At 46.3% G+C, this 14,558-nt stretch overlaps 1 protein-coding gene across 3 annotated transcripts; it reads right to left on the bottom strand.

Annotated features, from left to right (window-relative positions):
- Window positions 1–244: 244 nt before the first annotated feature.
- ccdc66 (coiled-coil domain containing 66) lies at window positions 245–9,049 on the bottom strand. Of its 3 annotated transcripts, none has more exons than XM_083971895.1 (21): window positions 8,759–9,049; window positions 8,366–8,424; window positions 8,127–8,149; window positions 7,782–8,024; window positions 7,418–7,682; window positions 7,133–7,259; window positions 6,877–6,971; window positions 6,535–6,593; window positions 6,272–6,364; window positions 6,002–6,136; window positions 4,975–5,204; window positions 4,804–4,888; window positions 4,545–4,703; window positions 4,381–4,447; window positions 4,197–4,262; window positions 2,759–2,990; window positions 1,938–2,142; window positions 1,781–1,833; window positions 1,477–1,640; window positions 1,083–1,228; window positions 245–824 (listed from the first exon to the last, which is right to left on the bottom strand). In XM_083971895.1, the coding sequence occupies exons 1-21, from the start codon at window positions 8,767–8,769 to the stop codon at window positions 723–725; spliced, it is 2,619 nt and encodes an 872-aa protein (XP_083828021.1). In that variant the 5' UTR covers window positions 8,770–9,049; the 3' UTR covers window positions 245–722. The 3 variants fall into 3 exon arrangements, with proteins under 3 accessions (XP_083828021.1, XP_083828023.1, XP_083828022.1); XM_083971897.1 differs by having other exon boundaries at window positions 6,877–6,950; XM_083971896.1 differs by lacking the exon at window positions 8,759–9,049 and having other exon boundaries at window positions 8,366–8,470.
- Between the last annotated feature and the right edge of the window lie 5,509 nt (window positions 9,050–14,558).

Genomic DNA, 14,558 nt, shown 5'->3' with positions numbered 1-14,558 from the left:
AATGACATTGTGCAGCCCTACAGTGGTCAAGACCAAAAAAATCAAAACACAACTGTAAAGAACATCACATTTTACGTTACAGGTTCTTCTGTGATGCCTCCCACACTCCAGGTCCAGAGCTGGGAGAGATGATACACACACTCTGGCCTGGGAACACGTCCAGACTCCTCAGGAGGAGCTGAAGACGTCTGGACTGTCAAAGTTGTCCTGCTACCGAAAACTGAAATAATGCTTTAAAAAGTAGATGGATTTCTACACATAATTTATTACATTTACAATAAATAAAAAATACACTTATACAGTAAAACCATTAAAAAACTACACAACACAGAAGCGTGAAGTGAAGCTGAAGCTCCTCGTCCAGCAGGAAGCTGAAGGAACAAAACTAACCCGATTCATGATTTAAATAAGTCGAATGCAGGAAGCAAAGAGTGTGACTCCGCCTCCGCTGCAACTCCAACCAGGTAAAAAAAAAAGTAAACCTCAACACCCGTGGGGTGCAGTGACGTTGTTGTGGAAAGTGCATTGAACAAAAATACAGTCATCACATATAAAATGTTTCTCACCCAAACGTACGTTGACACAATCAGCTTCACTTTGAAAAGTCCCAAAACTTTGTTGGTTTTCAAGTGAAGTGTGAACTGAGGTGAACTCGGCCAGCGCCCAGCTTCAACCAGTCGCACAACTTACACACACACACAAAGCATCTGACCGAGAGGCGGTCACATGCGATGAGTTGCCGAGGGCGACCGCAGCTCGTTGTCAGGATGCTTCAGCAGAGGGTTCAGGTCCGCCTCCAACTCCCTCTGTTTCTGTAACAGACCCTGCAAACATGCAAATTAAAGCACTTTGGTTAACTGATAATCAATCACATCAATGATTAATAATTAGCTTATTAACAGTTTAGTTAAGTAGAATGTAATTCATAATAAAACCATGTTTTATTTCGAGTCGGAGCCTGAACTGTGTGTGTGTGTGTGTGTGTGTGTGTGTGTGTGTGTGTGTGTGTGTGTGTGTGTGTGTGTGTGTGTGTGTGTGTGTGTGTGTGTGTGTGTGTGTGTGTGTGTGTGTGTGTGTGTTACCTGCCGCAGCTGAGCCAGGCCTCTCAGTATCTCTTGCTGTCGGTGTGTGTGTGTTTTGCGCAGCAGCTCGGGGTGGAGGAGGGGGTCTCGGTGTGAGAGGATGGGAGGAGACGCTGCTCTCTGAGGAGGAGGAGGAGGAGGAGCGTCTGACAAGGAGAAAGTCAGGTTAATGTCAAGGTCGATTATTCACGTTCACGTGTTCACCTGTGAAATACTGAAAATTCCCACCACGACTTCATATTCAGCTCAAGGTGACAATGTGATGATGTGATATTTGATAGGTCATGTTAATCATATATAATCATATATATTATATGGTATTTATTTATCAAAACAATTATACTTTTTATTTTTACTTTAACATTATTGTAAAAATTATTGAAAAATGTGCAACCTGTGTGTGTGTGAGGTGGGGGTGTGTCCGCAGGCTCCAGCGGGTCCAGGTTGAAGACTTCATCTGTTCGGACGTAGGGAATGAAGTCCAGAGCCGGAGGAAGAAGCGGGGCGGAGGTCTGCGGAGTCGGTCCTCTGTGTCTGGCAGCGGGAGGAGAGCTCCCCCTGGAGGAGGAATTTTGATATTGATTGAACTGATAATTTTTGGTCACTGCATAAACTTTCCACTCCTCAACTTTGCTTTCTTTGAAGATTTGATCCTTTGCTGTTTTAGCGGTAGGAGAACTGTGCTCAGAGCTGCTCACCTTCCACTGTTGTTGGCTGCAGAGACGCTCTGTCCTCTAGAAACCGTCTCCACCTGAAACAGCAAGAGTCATTAACACAGGTTTACAAAGAAGAGCTGAAGAAAAATGTACTTTTAATTCCAGTATCTACAAAGTGAGAGATCAGGGATGCTCCTACTTTACTGCGAGGACTGATCCTGGTCTGTGTGGGGCAGAGACGAGGGGTCTGGGTGTCAGACGGAGGAGGAGGGTCGGTCCTGGACTGGCAGGTCCTCTCCTGCAGGGCGATAAGCTCAGCCTGCCGCTTCAGGCGACTTTCCTGCCGGTTCCTCTGCAGAGCGGCGGGGTATCGCTCCGAGGCTGGAACAAACCGACGGTTGGGCCTGCAGGAGCAACATGGAGGTGGAGAGGAAGCACTGGTTTCTAAATGTGGCATTTTGAATATTTGGGTTCTTTAAAAAGTGGCAAAACCATTATTTATCTAAACTCACTGAAAAGTGAAACCCTCATTTATAATGATATAGTAGATAGATAATAAGATAACGGAGGGCGTCACATAAAACAAGCAAAAGTAAATTAAAAGTTGCAATGCATAAATCAATTCTGTCAGCAGGAAGGTTGGCCTTTCCATTTCATGAATCTCTTAAATCATTTCTCAGTGAATTCTTTTTTCTTTCTTTTTTTTAACTTTAAAATGAGTTCCTAACTGAGCAACTTATTACAATTTACAAAATTACAATAAATTGACAAGTCATTAGAGTTTTGAGCTGAAATTAGTAGAAGTACAGCTGTTGGGTTTTGAAATCTGCCATAGAGCTTCACTGAATTTGGTCACCATGTGTTTGTACAGCACAGTCTGCTGGTTAGTTTTTGGGTTCATCACTGTTTTGTCTATGAAATGTCAAAAAAAGATCCGTCAGTCACAGATTTGCAGAGTCCAAGGTGACGTCTTCAGAGGTTTTGTTTTGTTCTGTACGAGAGACTCTGGTGAGTTTCTACCTCTGTGTGTTCCAGTCCGGTCTCCTCTTGTCCCTCCTGCTCCTCTCCGTCCGGGCAAACGCTTCGTACGGGTCTGCTCCTGCTCCTGCTCCTGCTCCTGGCACACAGACGTTCTCCTTCCCAGCTCTGGCTGCTCTGCTCCTGCTGTTTGGAGGAGCGGCAGATGGAGCAGGAGGAGGCTGGTGCTGCGCAGAGACGTCGTCCTCTTTGAGTAGGAGAGTGGGCGGAGCTTCTACACAAGTAAACAAAAATATTTACTTTCCAACCTGATTCTAATACCGGTACATGCATCGTGGTGTTATTGTTGTTTTGATTGTGTACTGTTGTGGTTACTGATCCTGTTGTCTATTTAGGTACTTATAACTTCTCCTCTTGTCATGATAATCTATGTAACATTTTCAGTGGTGTTTGAAGATAAGATGAGTTTGTTTGGTCTTCTGTACCATCGCATTATGATTACATGAATATGAATTGTCGGCTTAGCCTTCGTCTTAAAGGGATAGTTCAACATTTTTGAAAATTGGCCCATCGCCATGATCCCCCTAGTAATAGCAGTAGGTTCGTTACCTTTAATTGTTGGTCCAAGCTGCTTTTAGATCGGGGGAGAAGAATACCGAGCGGCGCAGCTACACTACGGAGGCTAATGGAATTTCTTGGTTTTGCTCATCAAACTCAGCAAATACACAACCAAAAAACTCAAAAACGCTGTGGTGGACAAGTTGTGACCTGCACATTCTCCACGCTATGAGATAATAGCGGAAAGTTGCGAGATGGAGTTGTTTTAGAGGCAAAGTCGGACTTTACACTCTAGACGGCTGCTCGGCGGAGTGATTTCAAAAGCGCCTGTTTACTGCAGATACGTCCTGGCTGAGGTGCGCACACTGTGTCCCTCCGACCAGTGGTTCACTGAAGAAAGTAGTTCCGAGTATTTGCTTCACTTCTCTTAACTTTCCGCTATTATCTCATAGCGTGGTAAATGTGCAGGTCACAACTTGTCCACCACAGCGTTTTTGAGTTTTTTGGTTGTGTATTTGCTGAGTTTGATGAGCAAAACCAAGAAATTCCATTAGCCTCCGTAGTGTAGCTGCGCCGCTCGGTATTCTTCTCCCCCGATCTAAAAGCAGCTTGGACCAACAATTAAAGGTAACGAACCTACTGCTATTACTAGGGGGATCATGGCGATGGGCCAATTTTCAAAAATGTTGAACTATCCCTTTAAGTCGAATCACTTTTTGTGTCCCCTGGAGACACTTCTGTTGTTTTTGCAAACTGATGACAATGTTTTCTGAAGCTGCAGTGCACTGAGCTGTCCAGGCCCCCGTAGTTCAAAAGAAATGATGAAAACCAAAATAGAAAAAGGGAACCACTTGTGTTCCTCGTACACTGAAGTGACACAGGAGCTTATAATAATAGTGATTAGCAATAATAGTTCAGTTACCTGTCTGTACAGCGGTGTCTCTGTACGAGGAGATTGAACTGTCGATCTCAGCCTGTCCTGTAACTGCTGCACACAAACACAAACACACACACACACACACACACTCCTTACTTCCTGTATCTCTGTTTGACCGACACACAGTGCAGACAGGTGTTTGTTACAGATGTTCGACGGCTCCTCTCACCGCTGGGCGCCTCCTCCTGCAGCGCCTCCTGCCGTCTCTGTGGCTCCTCTGCCTGATGACTCGGCTCCTGGGGACAAACACAGGAAACGGTTCAGTGCCGGTGTGGAGCGGTGGAAAAAAAAACGCTCATACCCTGGTACGAGTGCACATGTCGGCCCTCTGACCTTCGGCCTATCCCTCATCGTGTCCAGTCTGAACTGTCTCTGCAGCCTCTCCCTCTCCAGCACCACCCTCCTGTCTTCCTCCTCCTCCTCCTCTCTCCTCCTCGCCTTCTCTCGCTCTCTCTGCTGCCGACGCTCCTCCATCTGCGCCTCGATAGCTCGCTGGAGGTGACACAGGAGATGGTAGAAGAATATTTATAAAAGCTGCTTCCCTCTCTGTGTTTCATACTCCTCCTGTCCCTCCTCCTCCTCCTCCTCCTACCTGCTGCTCCAGCTGCTTGAGTCTCCTCCTCTCTCTCTCCTCTAACTGGGTGGGGTCCAGCAGGGCTGTCATGGTCCTCAGGTAGCTGCTCAAAACAGAAAAAGATTCATTAATGAGAATGACAACGACAACAACCCGTCTGTCCTCCTACCCTCCACCCCTCCCTCCTACCCCGCTCTGCTCGGTCCGCCGGTCGTGTCCACGCTGGCCCGCCCCACGCTCTCTGCTCCACAGCTGCTGGCGGCCTCCCACACCAGGGACAGGCTGGACGAGGGCTCCCAGTCCCCCCGCTCAGAGTTACTGGACGGAGCTGGAGGTGGAGCTGAAGGAGCTGCGGGGTGGACAGGAGGCCTCCTCTGGAGAGAGTCAAAGTGGGTGGCCCAGAGCTCATGGTCCTCCGCCTGCAGGAACGCCACCACAAACATGGAACAGACATCAACTCTAACACACAGCTCATGTCTCCTGATGTTTTTACTGTGCGGAGAACTGTGTGTGTGTGAACTATGAAGCAGGATTTGAGCTCATCGAGGTAACTTCAGGGTTAACTCTGGGTTTTCCGTACTAGGACGGTGGTTCACTTATTACTGGGATACATCTCCATGGTAACTTATGCTGAACGGCTAACCTGGTCCGGAGCAGGTTATGTTCCAGATTGAGATCACCAGGTAGGAAAGCTCCGCCTCCTAACCAATCAGTTCTTTGGAAAATCACATCACCGTTGTTGTGTGGAAATATTGTACACACAGTGTCAAAAAAAAGGAAAAAAAAACTAGGAGCATGGATTGTGAGTGGATCAAAGACGTTTTATATCTATATGTCGTTCTCTCTCTCTCTCTCTCACCACAAAATTATATGAGCTCCAGGCCAGTTTAGAGTCGGAGCCATCCCATAATGACGGAGTAGTGATTTTATTTCATTTTAATCTTATGAACTTAAGCATTTTACACGGTCATTCTCTGTAGCACTTCCTGCTCTTTGCTGCAGTGACTGTGTTTCTTTCTGTCTGGATTTTCTTACAGTTTTTAATGTTGCTGCAGAATTATCGTCTGCTCCTTGTTAGTGAAACACTCGCTCTGCTGCTGCAGCTGCTGTCAGACGTGTCCATGTCTGTGATTGGTCAGAAGCTGCAAATCCCGCCACCTTCATGTGAACCTGGAAGATACCCTGGGTGTTGAACCTGTAGTAAAGGCCCCTGTACCTGGCTCTGCAGCAGCTTCTCTCGTCTCTTGCGTTCAGTCTTCTCCTCCCTCTGTCGGTCCAACTCCTCCAGCCAGAGTCTCCTCTGCTCCTCTCTCTTCTCAGCAGTCGACACCTCCTCCACTGGTGTGATCTCCTACAGTTTACAGATACAGTCAGACGTGTTCATTCAAAGCTTTGCTTAAACCAAAGAATATGCTGATCTGCTTCACAAGTTTGTGATTGAAGAAAATGTTTTGTCATCATCAGCGTGGAGAAATGAAAGGTTTACCCCTAGTTTGAGGCTGGATCTGATGGCTGCAGGCTGCTCTCTTTGGCTGACAGAGCTCCGAACTGATAACATACTCTCTGTGTCCTCCTCAGCCTGAAATATAAACATGAACAGACGTGAACAAGTTTAGATGACAGCCTGACATTTTACCAAAACTGCTGTAGGTTAAACAAAGATAAGCAACTTCTTAAAAGTTCCTAAAGTGACATAAAATCAACCAAATAAAACAGTGAAACAGATCAGAAATTAAGTATGTGTCATACCTGGAGTCTGCTGAGCGCTGAACACTGCTGCTGTTGCTGCTTCAGCGCTACCTGTTCATCTGACAAACACACTCTCATTTGTTAGAGGTACTTTAAAAAAGCTGCACCAGACCATAATCAAAGTATCTTAAATTTTTGATCAATAATTTTTTTTTTTTGTCAGGTCATATACAGTACATGCAACCATATTAGACTGCGGTATGTGGATTATCTTCTTGATTTATTGTGCGTCTGTGAGAAGCTGGAGACTAGTTTAACGGCAGACACACAAAAAGGGGCTAAAACACTAAATACATATATTATGTATAAGTATGTGTTGTGTGTATATGTATATGTGTGTACCAAGTTCTCTCTTCCACTGAGCCTTCTTTGCATCGATGGCCGATCTGCTGTATGACTGTCGCTCCTCCAGCCAACTGAACAAACAACCGGACAACCTGAACAACAGTGATATTGTTCAGCTTTTAATGTCAATTTTAGAAACACAGATTTCTTTTTTTTTTTTTTTTAAAGGATAAAAAAAGACTGAACTGTACATTTGCTGATAAATAAATATGTAAATGTTGTTTTTATCCTGTTCTGCAGTAGGGCCTCTCACCTGTTGTCTTTATCATGAGAGGTCTCAGGTGAATCAGTTACTCCTCCACCATCTCCCTTTCTTCTGTCTTCCTCCTTCATCTCTCCTCCCCCTCCTCCTTCATTCACTGAGGTACCACACTTTGTGCCTGTTTGATTTTGGTGCAAGTAAGACATTAATTAACGGATCAGCAGAAAAATGAGCCTAATTAACTATATCTTTGAATTTCCGTGGATTCTTTGTTGGGTCATTTAAATGTTTTTAAATGTGTAATTCTCTCTGCACTGCCACTATCACTGTTAGTACCATCACTGCCTCTGCCCTGTGTCTTCTGGTCGTCTCCTAGGTGTTGGCCATTGCTGGAGGTCTGGACGGTGTTGAGGATCTGCTGGAGCTGCTCACTGGTCAGAACCACCATGCTCTCCTTCAGTCCAGCATCCCGAAAGGCCGGTGTCTCCTTAAGCCCCGCCTTGCCACCAGCCTGTGTCCCACCGTTCTGAGGTTGTCCTGTTTTCCCATTGGCTCTTGAAGATCCAGTAGTGGGACCGTGTTTGTGTCTGTCCAATTTCATCTACAGGGCGTGCACACACACACACACACACACACTTAGTCACAGCAGGATGACATGACAGGAGTAAAGCAAAGACGTGAGACGCAGCATAAGCTTTACCTTGGGTACAGCTTTGACACTGCCCCCATTGTGATGCTCATGTGTCCTGGATGATACCAGAGTGTTGCTTCTTCCTCCGGTGGTAGTGGAGCTGAAAGAAGGAGCTGCTCCTCCTGCTTTGGCCCTGGACTCTTTGTGTCTCCGTGGCTGTTGCCGGACTGGACGCTCATCCACCTGCACTTCGTCCACACAGGACGGCTGCCTGGGGCTCAGGATGTTAGCTCCTCTGGGCCTGATGGACAGCTGCTGGGTGTGTACATGGAGTTAAACCGGATTGTAAAAAAAACTTTTAACATAACATTTTACATAAAGGGCAATGTAAAGATGTGTGACGATGAGTCCTACCTTTGCTGGATTCTTTTCATTACCTGTAGTGGAAGAAAATTAAAATAAATTTCAGCAGCTTTGAATGTCACACCGTGAAGCTTTGTTAAAAACTCAAATTTGGATATGGTTGCCAAAGATCCATTTGTGTAAAAATAAAAAATAACCAGTGTAGACAGAAGGAAATGTAAAGTGTTAATATGAAAAGGAGCTGGGGGGTTAGTGTTCCCTGAAAACAAATAAAAGCCAAAATATCTCACCATGGCTGAGTAAAATCAACCTCGGTTTCCCATTTTCAAGTTCAAACAGCAGGCCATCTCTGTTCATAAAGAGAAAAATATTTAAGTGAAGTCCACACTTTTCTCTTTTTGTCGGCAGGAACTCAGGTTACATTAGTGTTTATATTACATTATAGTTTAGCCTTTATTTCCAAACAACAACGAGCACCCAAACTCAGTCGTCAACACACAATAAACTTTTTAATCATTCGTGTGTCCAGTCGTATGGTGTGTTTTACAAATAGCATTGTTTGATCGCAGTTTGGCTGCTAGCTAAATAAAATAATCCCTGTGTGGTTACACTGCGACACACACTGTTTGTGCTAGCCTAGCCTGCTAGTGTTAATTTGGAAAAAATAATAAAAACAGACTCACCCCAGATTCATGCTGCCAGAAGACGTGTACCGAGGGGCGGCGGGTTGAACAACAGCCTAATAGCGGCGGAGCGGGCGGTTAAAACACACTTACAATGTGTTTTAACAGGGTTTTGTCCATGGTTGGACTGACCGCACCGCCACACACGCCAGTTCCTGGATGTTAAATTATTGTGTACGTTGGTTGCTGTCAACGACCAAGAACGGCTTCACCGATTGGCTAATCCGTCCCTCAGTGCAAAACCAACAACCAATCAGAGACGTTCATTCGGACGTTTACGTTCAACGATGTTGCGTTCACGGAGCCTGGGAATTAATTCAAACCAAGGGTACCACCGAGTAAAAAAAAAAAAAAAGTGACAAATAACAACATGTTAACGCTTACTGGTGGTACTACTCTCTACTGCCGCTATTTATAGGGTATATAGGGTTACTTACCTACAGTCTATGCTTGCAATGGCGAATATGTGTAGTAGTAATTATGTCCATCTTTTTATTTAGCCTACATGAACAATCTCGATCAAAACAAGCCAAATCGGCACATAATAGACTGATATTCCAAAACATATGTTGAATTTTAGCTCCTTCTGTCAACAAATGGATAATATACACACATTTCTATCAACATGTAGCCTATCTGCTGCTGTAGCTGACGCGCATTAAACTTCTCCAGCAGATGGCGACAATGTAGCTTCATAAAATAGTAGGCCAATAACATAATAATAATCTAAGCATAATCAAAATTACAACTGATGATGGATTTGTGACTCCTTTCAGAGGGAAAAAAAACCTTATTAGTTGACTACATTTGTGACTGTTAAATAATAATATCATTCAGTCTTCTTCACTCACCATGGTTGAGCATATACAATATTAAGTATGTGAAAATGAATGTATCTTCCATTGAATGACACAGAGCTCAAGAGGAGCTGCAGAAAATCCCCAAATCCAGGCATGCAAATGGTGCTTCAACCAACCCTTTGATCCTTTTTGATAAATTTGCATTCACTGAATGGTTACAGTCAAGTGTCCTCTGGTTACTGTCTTAATTGTGACTTGTTGGATTTCAGCAAAAGAGGAAGTTGTTAGATGACCAAGGAAGGATGTGGGGGAGGATCATCTATGGATGGATCAACAAATCTTTGGACTTTGACACTGCTTGCTTCATGTTTCCCTCTCTTGGGCTATCATCTTAACCCTGCACAGCATCTGTTTGGTCTGAAGTCCTGTCAATAGAAACAATCCAGTCTACTATTATAACAAGGTCAATTGGTATTTACTGATACAGAAAGCTGTTGTGGAATGTGACTTTGCATGATTGCAGTATACAAAGAGAAGTTAATTGTCACCACATGCACGCGCATCCCTTGGCTGCACACAAAGAGAGGACCGCCCCTTTATGCCGTTCTCTCTCCTCATTGGATAAAGGTTGTAGGATACAAGGAAAGTTTTCTCCTCGGCTTACAGCAGAGCAGAGTGACTGACAGACCCGTGTTTCGGACCAAACACTCTATATAAGTGATCGGAAGATACAACTATTTAAGATTTATATTAACACAAACATTCCGCTTACTTCTGCTTTAAGTTCCTAAATATTCGTTTTACTTCTTATCATTTCATCCCCATAATGTTGTGTTCTCTCCGGCCTTGACGAAGGGGACTGTCTTAGGAGCGCGATGGTGTCTGCTGGTAGTGATGGCTGAGGCACCTGGTCATGGCGCCAACGATAGCGACCATCAGCCAGGGCTTTTGGGCAGCTGCTGAGGAGATGTTCTAGGGAGCCTCTTCCGGAGCAATGGGGGCAGGAAGGTGTCTCACTCTTCCCCAGGGTGTGAAGGTTTGCTGGGCTTGAGAGGGCATAGACTGCCTGCACCAGGAACTGGACGCGATGGAAGTCTGCCTGCATGATGTTTGACCAGGTGACTTTGCGCTGCAACGTGCTCTCCAACCTTGTCCACGCTCCAGCGTGGCATTGGAGGTGACTCTGCCACCTCCTTCTCTGCCTTCCATTTCCTTCCTGTCCTCACTTCAATCCCGGCTGATGACACCTTGTGGACCCTGGAGTCCCTGTAGGGCTTCTCTTGTGCGTGCCACCTTGAACTCCTCGGCCAGTCCGCTGAAGGGCACCTGCAGGATGTTACTCGTCCCATACAAAGCAGCGCTGGTGAGGCTGCGGGGAAGGCCCAGCCACTTCCGAAGAAAGCCACTGATCTTCCTTTCGAGGGATTCCACTGTTGTTAGGACTGCATAGACGAGGAGAGGCCACAGGACTCGGGGCAGGATGGAGTGCTGGTAGATCCAGGCTTTAAATATACCAGGCAAGCCTGACTTGTCCACCTTGGTGAGCCAATAAGCTCCAAGCTCTTCACTTGACTTCTGGATGGCAGCAGTGTCTTTCAGGGTGGAGTCAAAGAGCTTCCCCAAGCTCTTGACTGGTTGTTCCGTAATGGAAGGGATTGCTGTTCCTGAGATGGAAAAATGGAATTCGTCAATCACCTTCCCCCTCTTCAACACCATGGATGTTCGTTCATGGTTCTTTGTGGTTTGTTTGTTTTTTTGAAATTCTATTTATTACTACCATCATCTGCACTGTCATTGGCTGCATTAAAGGTGGGAGTGTATGGTCCAAAGTCATAGTCCAAAGTACAAACCAAACTAAAGAAATAATGTGGTGGAGGGAGACAGAGAGAGAGAGAGGAAGTGGGATGGGTTCTGTGCACAGAAACGAAACCTAAGTCTGTGGCAGACGCCTGAATGAGGAAATTAAAGCACAGCGCACTAGCGCAGCCTGTAGGTTCAGAGGGACTACAGACAGACAAACAAAAACTTCGTACAGACACTTCATGTAAAGACTGGTCAGCTGGGTGAAGATAAAGATGAAGATGAAGATGAAGATGAAGAGCACACTGTTTTTTGTTCCTTTGATGATGATAATCATGATAGCTACCACCACTCTAAAGCCAACTACCACCACCAGACTACCTCCAACCTGGACAACAGGTACACACACACACACACACACACACACACACACACACACACACACACACACACACACACACACACACACACACACACACACACACACACACACACACACACACACATTTTTTGGCTTTATCAGGACAGGAACAGTGAGAGAGAGAGAGAGAGAGAGAGAGAGAGAGAGAGAGAGAGAGAGAGAGAGAGAGAGAGAGAGAGGGTCAGTCAGTAAAGTTAGGGACGAGAGACAGAGAGAAAAGGAGAGAGAGAGGTTGACATGCACCAAAGGGTTGTAGTCTGGTTTGAACCTGTCTGCTGCAGACAGGACCGACACTGGATGATTTGGCCTTTAAGGTGATGTCTCCTGGGTAAATGCAGGTCACATCCACAAAACACAAAGCACTCAATTCAGACTTTGTCGGAGGAAGTTAGGTGTCAAAAGGCTTTGCCCAAGTTATGCAGCTGAGCAGGTTGTGAGTTATGGAGGATCAGGGATATCACATGAAACATAATTAAGCATTTCCTTAATTTCACACTTAAACAGGCATTTGAAAGAGGTAGGGCTGTCAAAGTAAAAAAAAAAAAAAAAAAAAAAAGTCATGTCACATGACTAGAGCCTGTCTGTGTGTACAGTCTATGGTCTGTGTGTGTCACAGCTGGGGTTCACCTGAGATAACAGCAACAGATAACTATAAGTTCAATCAGACAACTCTGGAATGAGAAGAAATCATTTATTGAGCGTAAGCATAGCAAGCTGAAGCACAGCATGGATAGCATATTCTTGAGCATGGCTGCAGCAGGTTTGGCGTCAGGCTCTGACTCATATTCGTTCCCTGAATGATCTGCTTTGCCAGACATTTACAGGGAATGAAGCCGACCCCCCACAGGGAATCAAGAGACAGAGCCCACAGGTGGATGCCGGGGAGGTTTTGGGTTTGCAGAACCTCATGGGCAGCAAGGCAGAACAGCAGCGGAGTAGCAGCAGAAGCATAGCCAAGGGATGAGCAGGTAAGCTGGGGGATTTAAATAACCCACCCTATTTGGGCGAGGGGAGCATGTGACTGATCAGCTGGTCAGGATGGGCACGGCATGAGTTGTCTGCCTGAACTAGCTTTGCAGGCTTCACATCATTAGCCTGTTGAAGCAGAATACAACTATATACATTATATACGCAACTTGAATAAGAATTGTACATACGCCTGAGAGGTTTTATGCTGATACAGAGACATACAGTAGGCCTCACATTTGTGTGCAGGCTGATTTGTTGATTCCAGTGCATACGTCTTGGACTGCTGTGGGTCTCTTCATTGCATTTGTTGACAGTAATGAAAATACAATGTATAATAATTGCTGCTGCTCTCTTTCCTTTTCCAGGTCGTCCTGCGTACAATTTAAATGGGGTCATGGCCACTTTGTCTGGTCGTGGTCGTGGAATATCCTTCTATCCCCCATATTATTCTCCCTACTACACCACCACTCGCCCCTATACCACCACCACTCGCCCCTATACCACTCGCCCCACCACCACTCGCCCCTACACCACCACCACTCGCCCCACCACCACCACTCGCCCCACCACCACTCGCCCCTACACCACCACCACTCGCCCCTACACCACCACCACTCGCCCCACCACCACTCGCCCCTACACCACCACCACTCGCCCCACCACCACTCGCCCCTACACCACCACCACTCGCCCCTATACCACCACCACTCGCCGATATACCACCACCACTCGCCCCTATACCACCACCACTCGCCCCACCACCACTCGCCGATATACCACCACCACTCGCCCCTATACCACCACCACTCGCCGATATACCACCACCACTCGCCCCTATACCACCACCACTCGCCCCACCACCACTCGCCCCACCACCACTCGCCGATATACCACCACCACTCGCCCCACCACCACCACTCGCCGATATACCACCACCACTCGCCCCTATACCACCACCACTCGCCCCACCACCACTCGCCGATATACCACCACCACTCGCCCCTACACCACCACCACTCGCCCCTATACCACCACCACTCGCCCCACCACCACCACTCGCCCCTATACCACCACCACTCGCCCCACCACCACTCGCCGATATACCACCACCACTCGCCCCACCACCACCACTCGCCGATATACCACCACCACTCGCCCCTATACCACCACCACTCGCCCCACCACCACCACTCGCCGATATACCACCACCACTCGCCCCACCACCACCACTCGCCCCTATACCACCACCACTCGCCCCACCACCACCACGCGCCCCTACACCACCACCACCACCACGCGCCCCTACACCACCACCACTCGCCCCTATACCACCACCACTCGCCCCACCACCACCACTACTGCCCCATGGACCACGCCACCTTCGACCAGAGGTGAGAACATTCACAAAAGGAAAAAGACAAAATATTAGTTGAATCTGTTTGTCACCTTGATAACATCCCTGTCTGGTTTCCACGTTATATCAAAATGAGACGACTCTTCAGTTCAGACTCTCGCCTGTGAAACAGGAACAGAACCACAAAAAGAATCACGTAGCTCTCCCATGATTCAGTCAAAAAACTGGAAGTATGTTCTTCTTCATGGTTTGCGGTGATTTCTGATTTCACAGGCTGTAGAAAGACTTAAAGATAAACTTAAAACAAGTGAAATTTCTGTCTGGATTAAAGATGGTCAGACTTTGGCCTCAGTAATGATTTTACGTAATTCATCTTTTGAAATATAAATGAAAAATGTAAAAAGACTAAAACTGAAACATTAGATTTAAGGTGACATTAGGTGAGCAAAACAGTTA

The sequence above is a fragment of the Trachurus trachurus genome (genome assembly GCF_905171665.1).
Source record: "Trachurus trachurus genome assembly, chromosome: 5".
Lineage (NCBI taxonomy): Eukaryota > Metazoa > Chordata > Actinopteri > Carangiformes > Carangidae > Trachurus > Trachurus trachurus.
This window is presented reverse-complemented; position numbering and strand designations above follow the sequence as displayed.

What these genes read in the sequence shown, in the direction of transcription:
- ccdc66 (XM_083971895.1), bottom strand. An exon ending in GTGTCAAAGCTGTACCCAAG is followed by an intron (nt 7,683 to 7,781) that starts GTAAAGCTTATG and finishes CACGCCCTGTAG; the next exon opens with ATGAAATTGGACAGACACAA. An exon ending in ACAGGGCAGAGGCAGTGATG is followed by an intron (nt 7,260 to 7,417) that starts GTACTAACAGTG and finishes AAAATCAAACAG; the next exon opens with GCACAAAGTGTGGTACCTCA.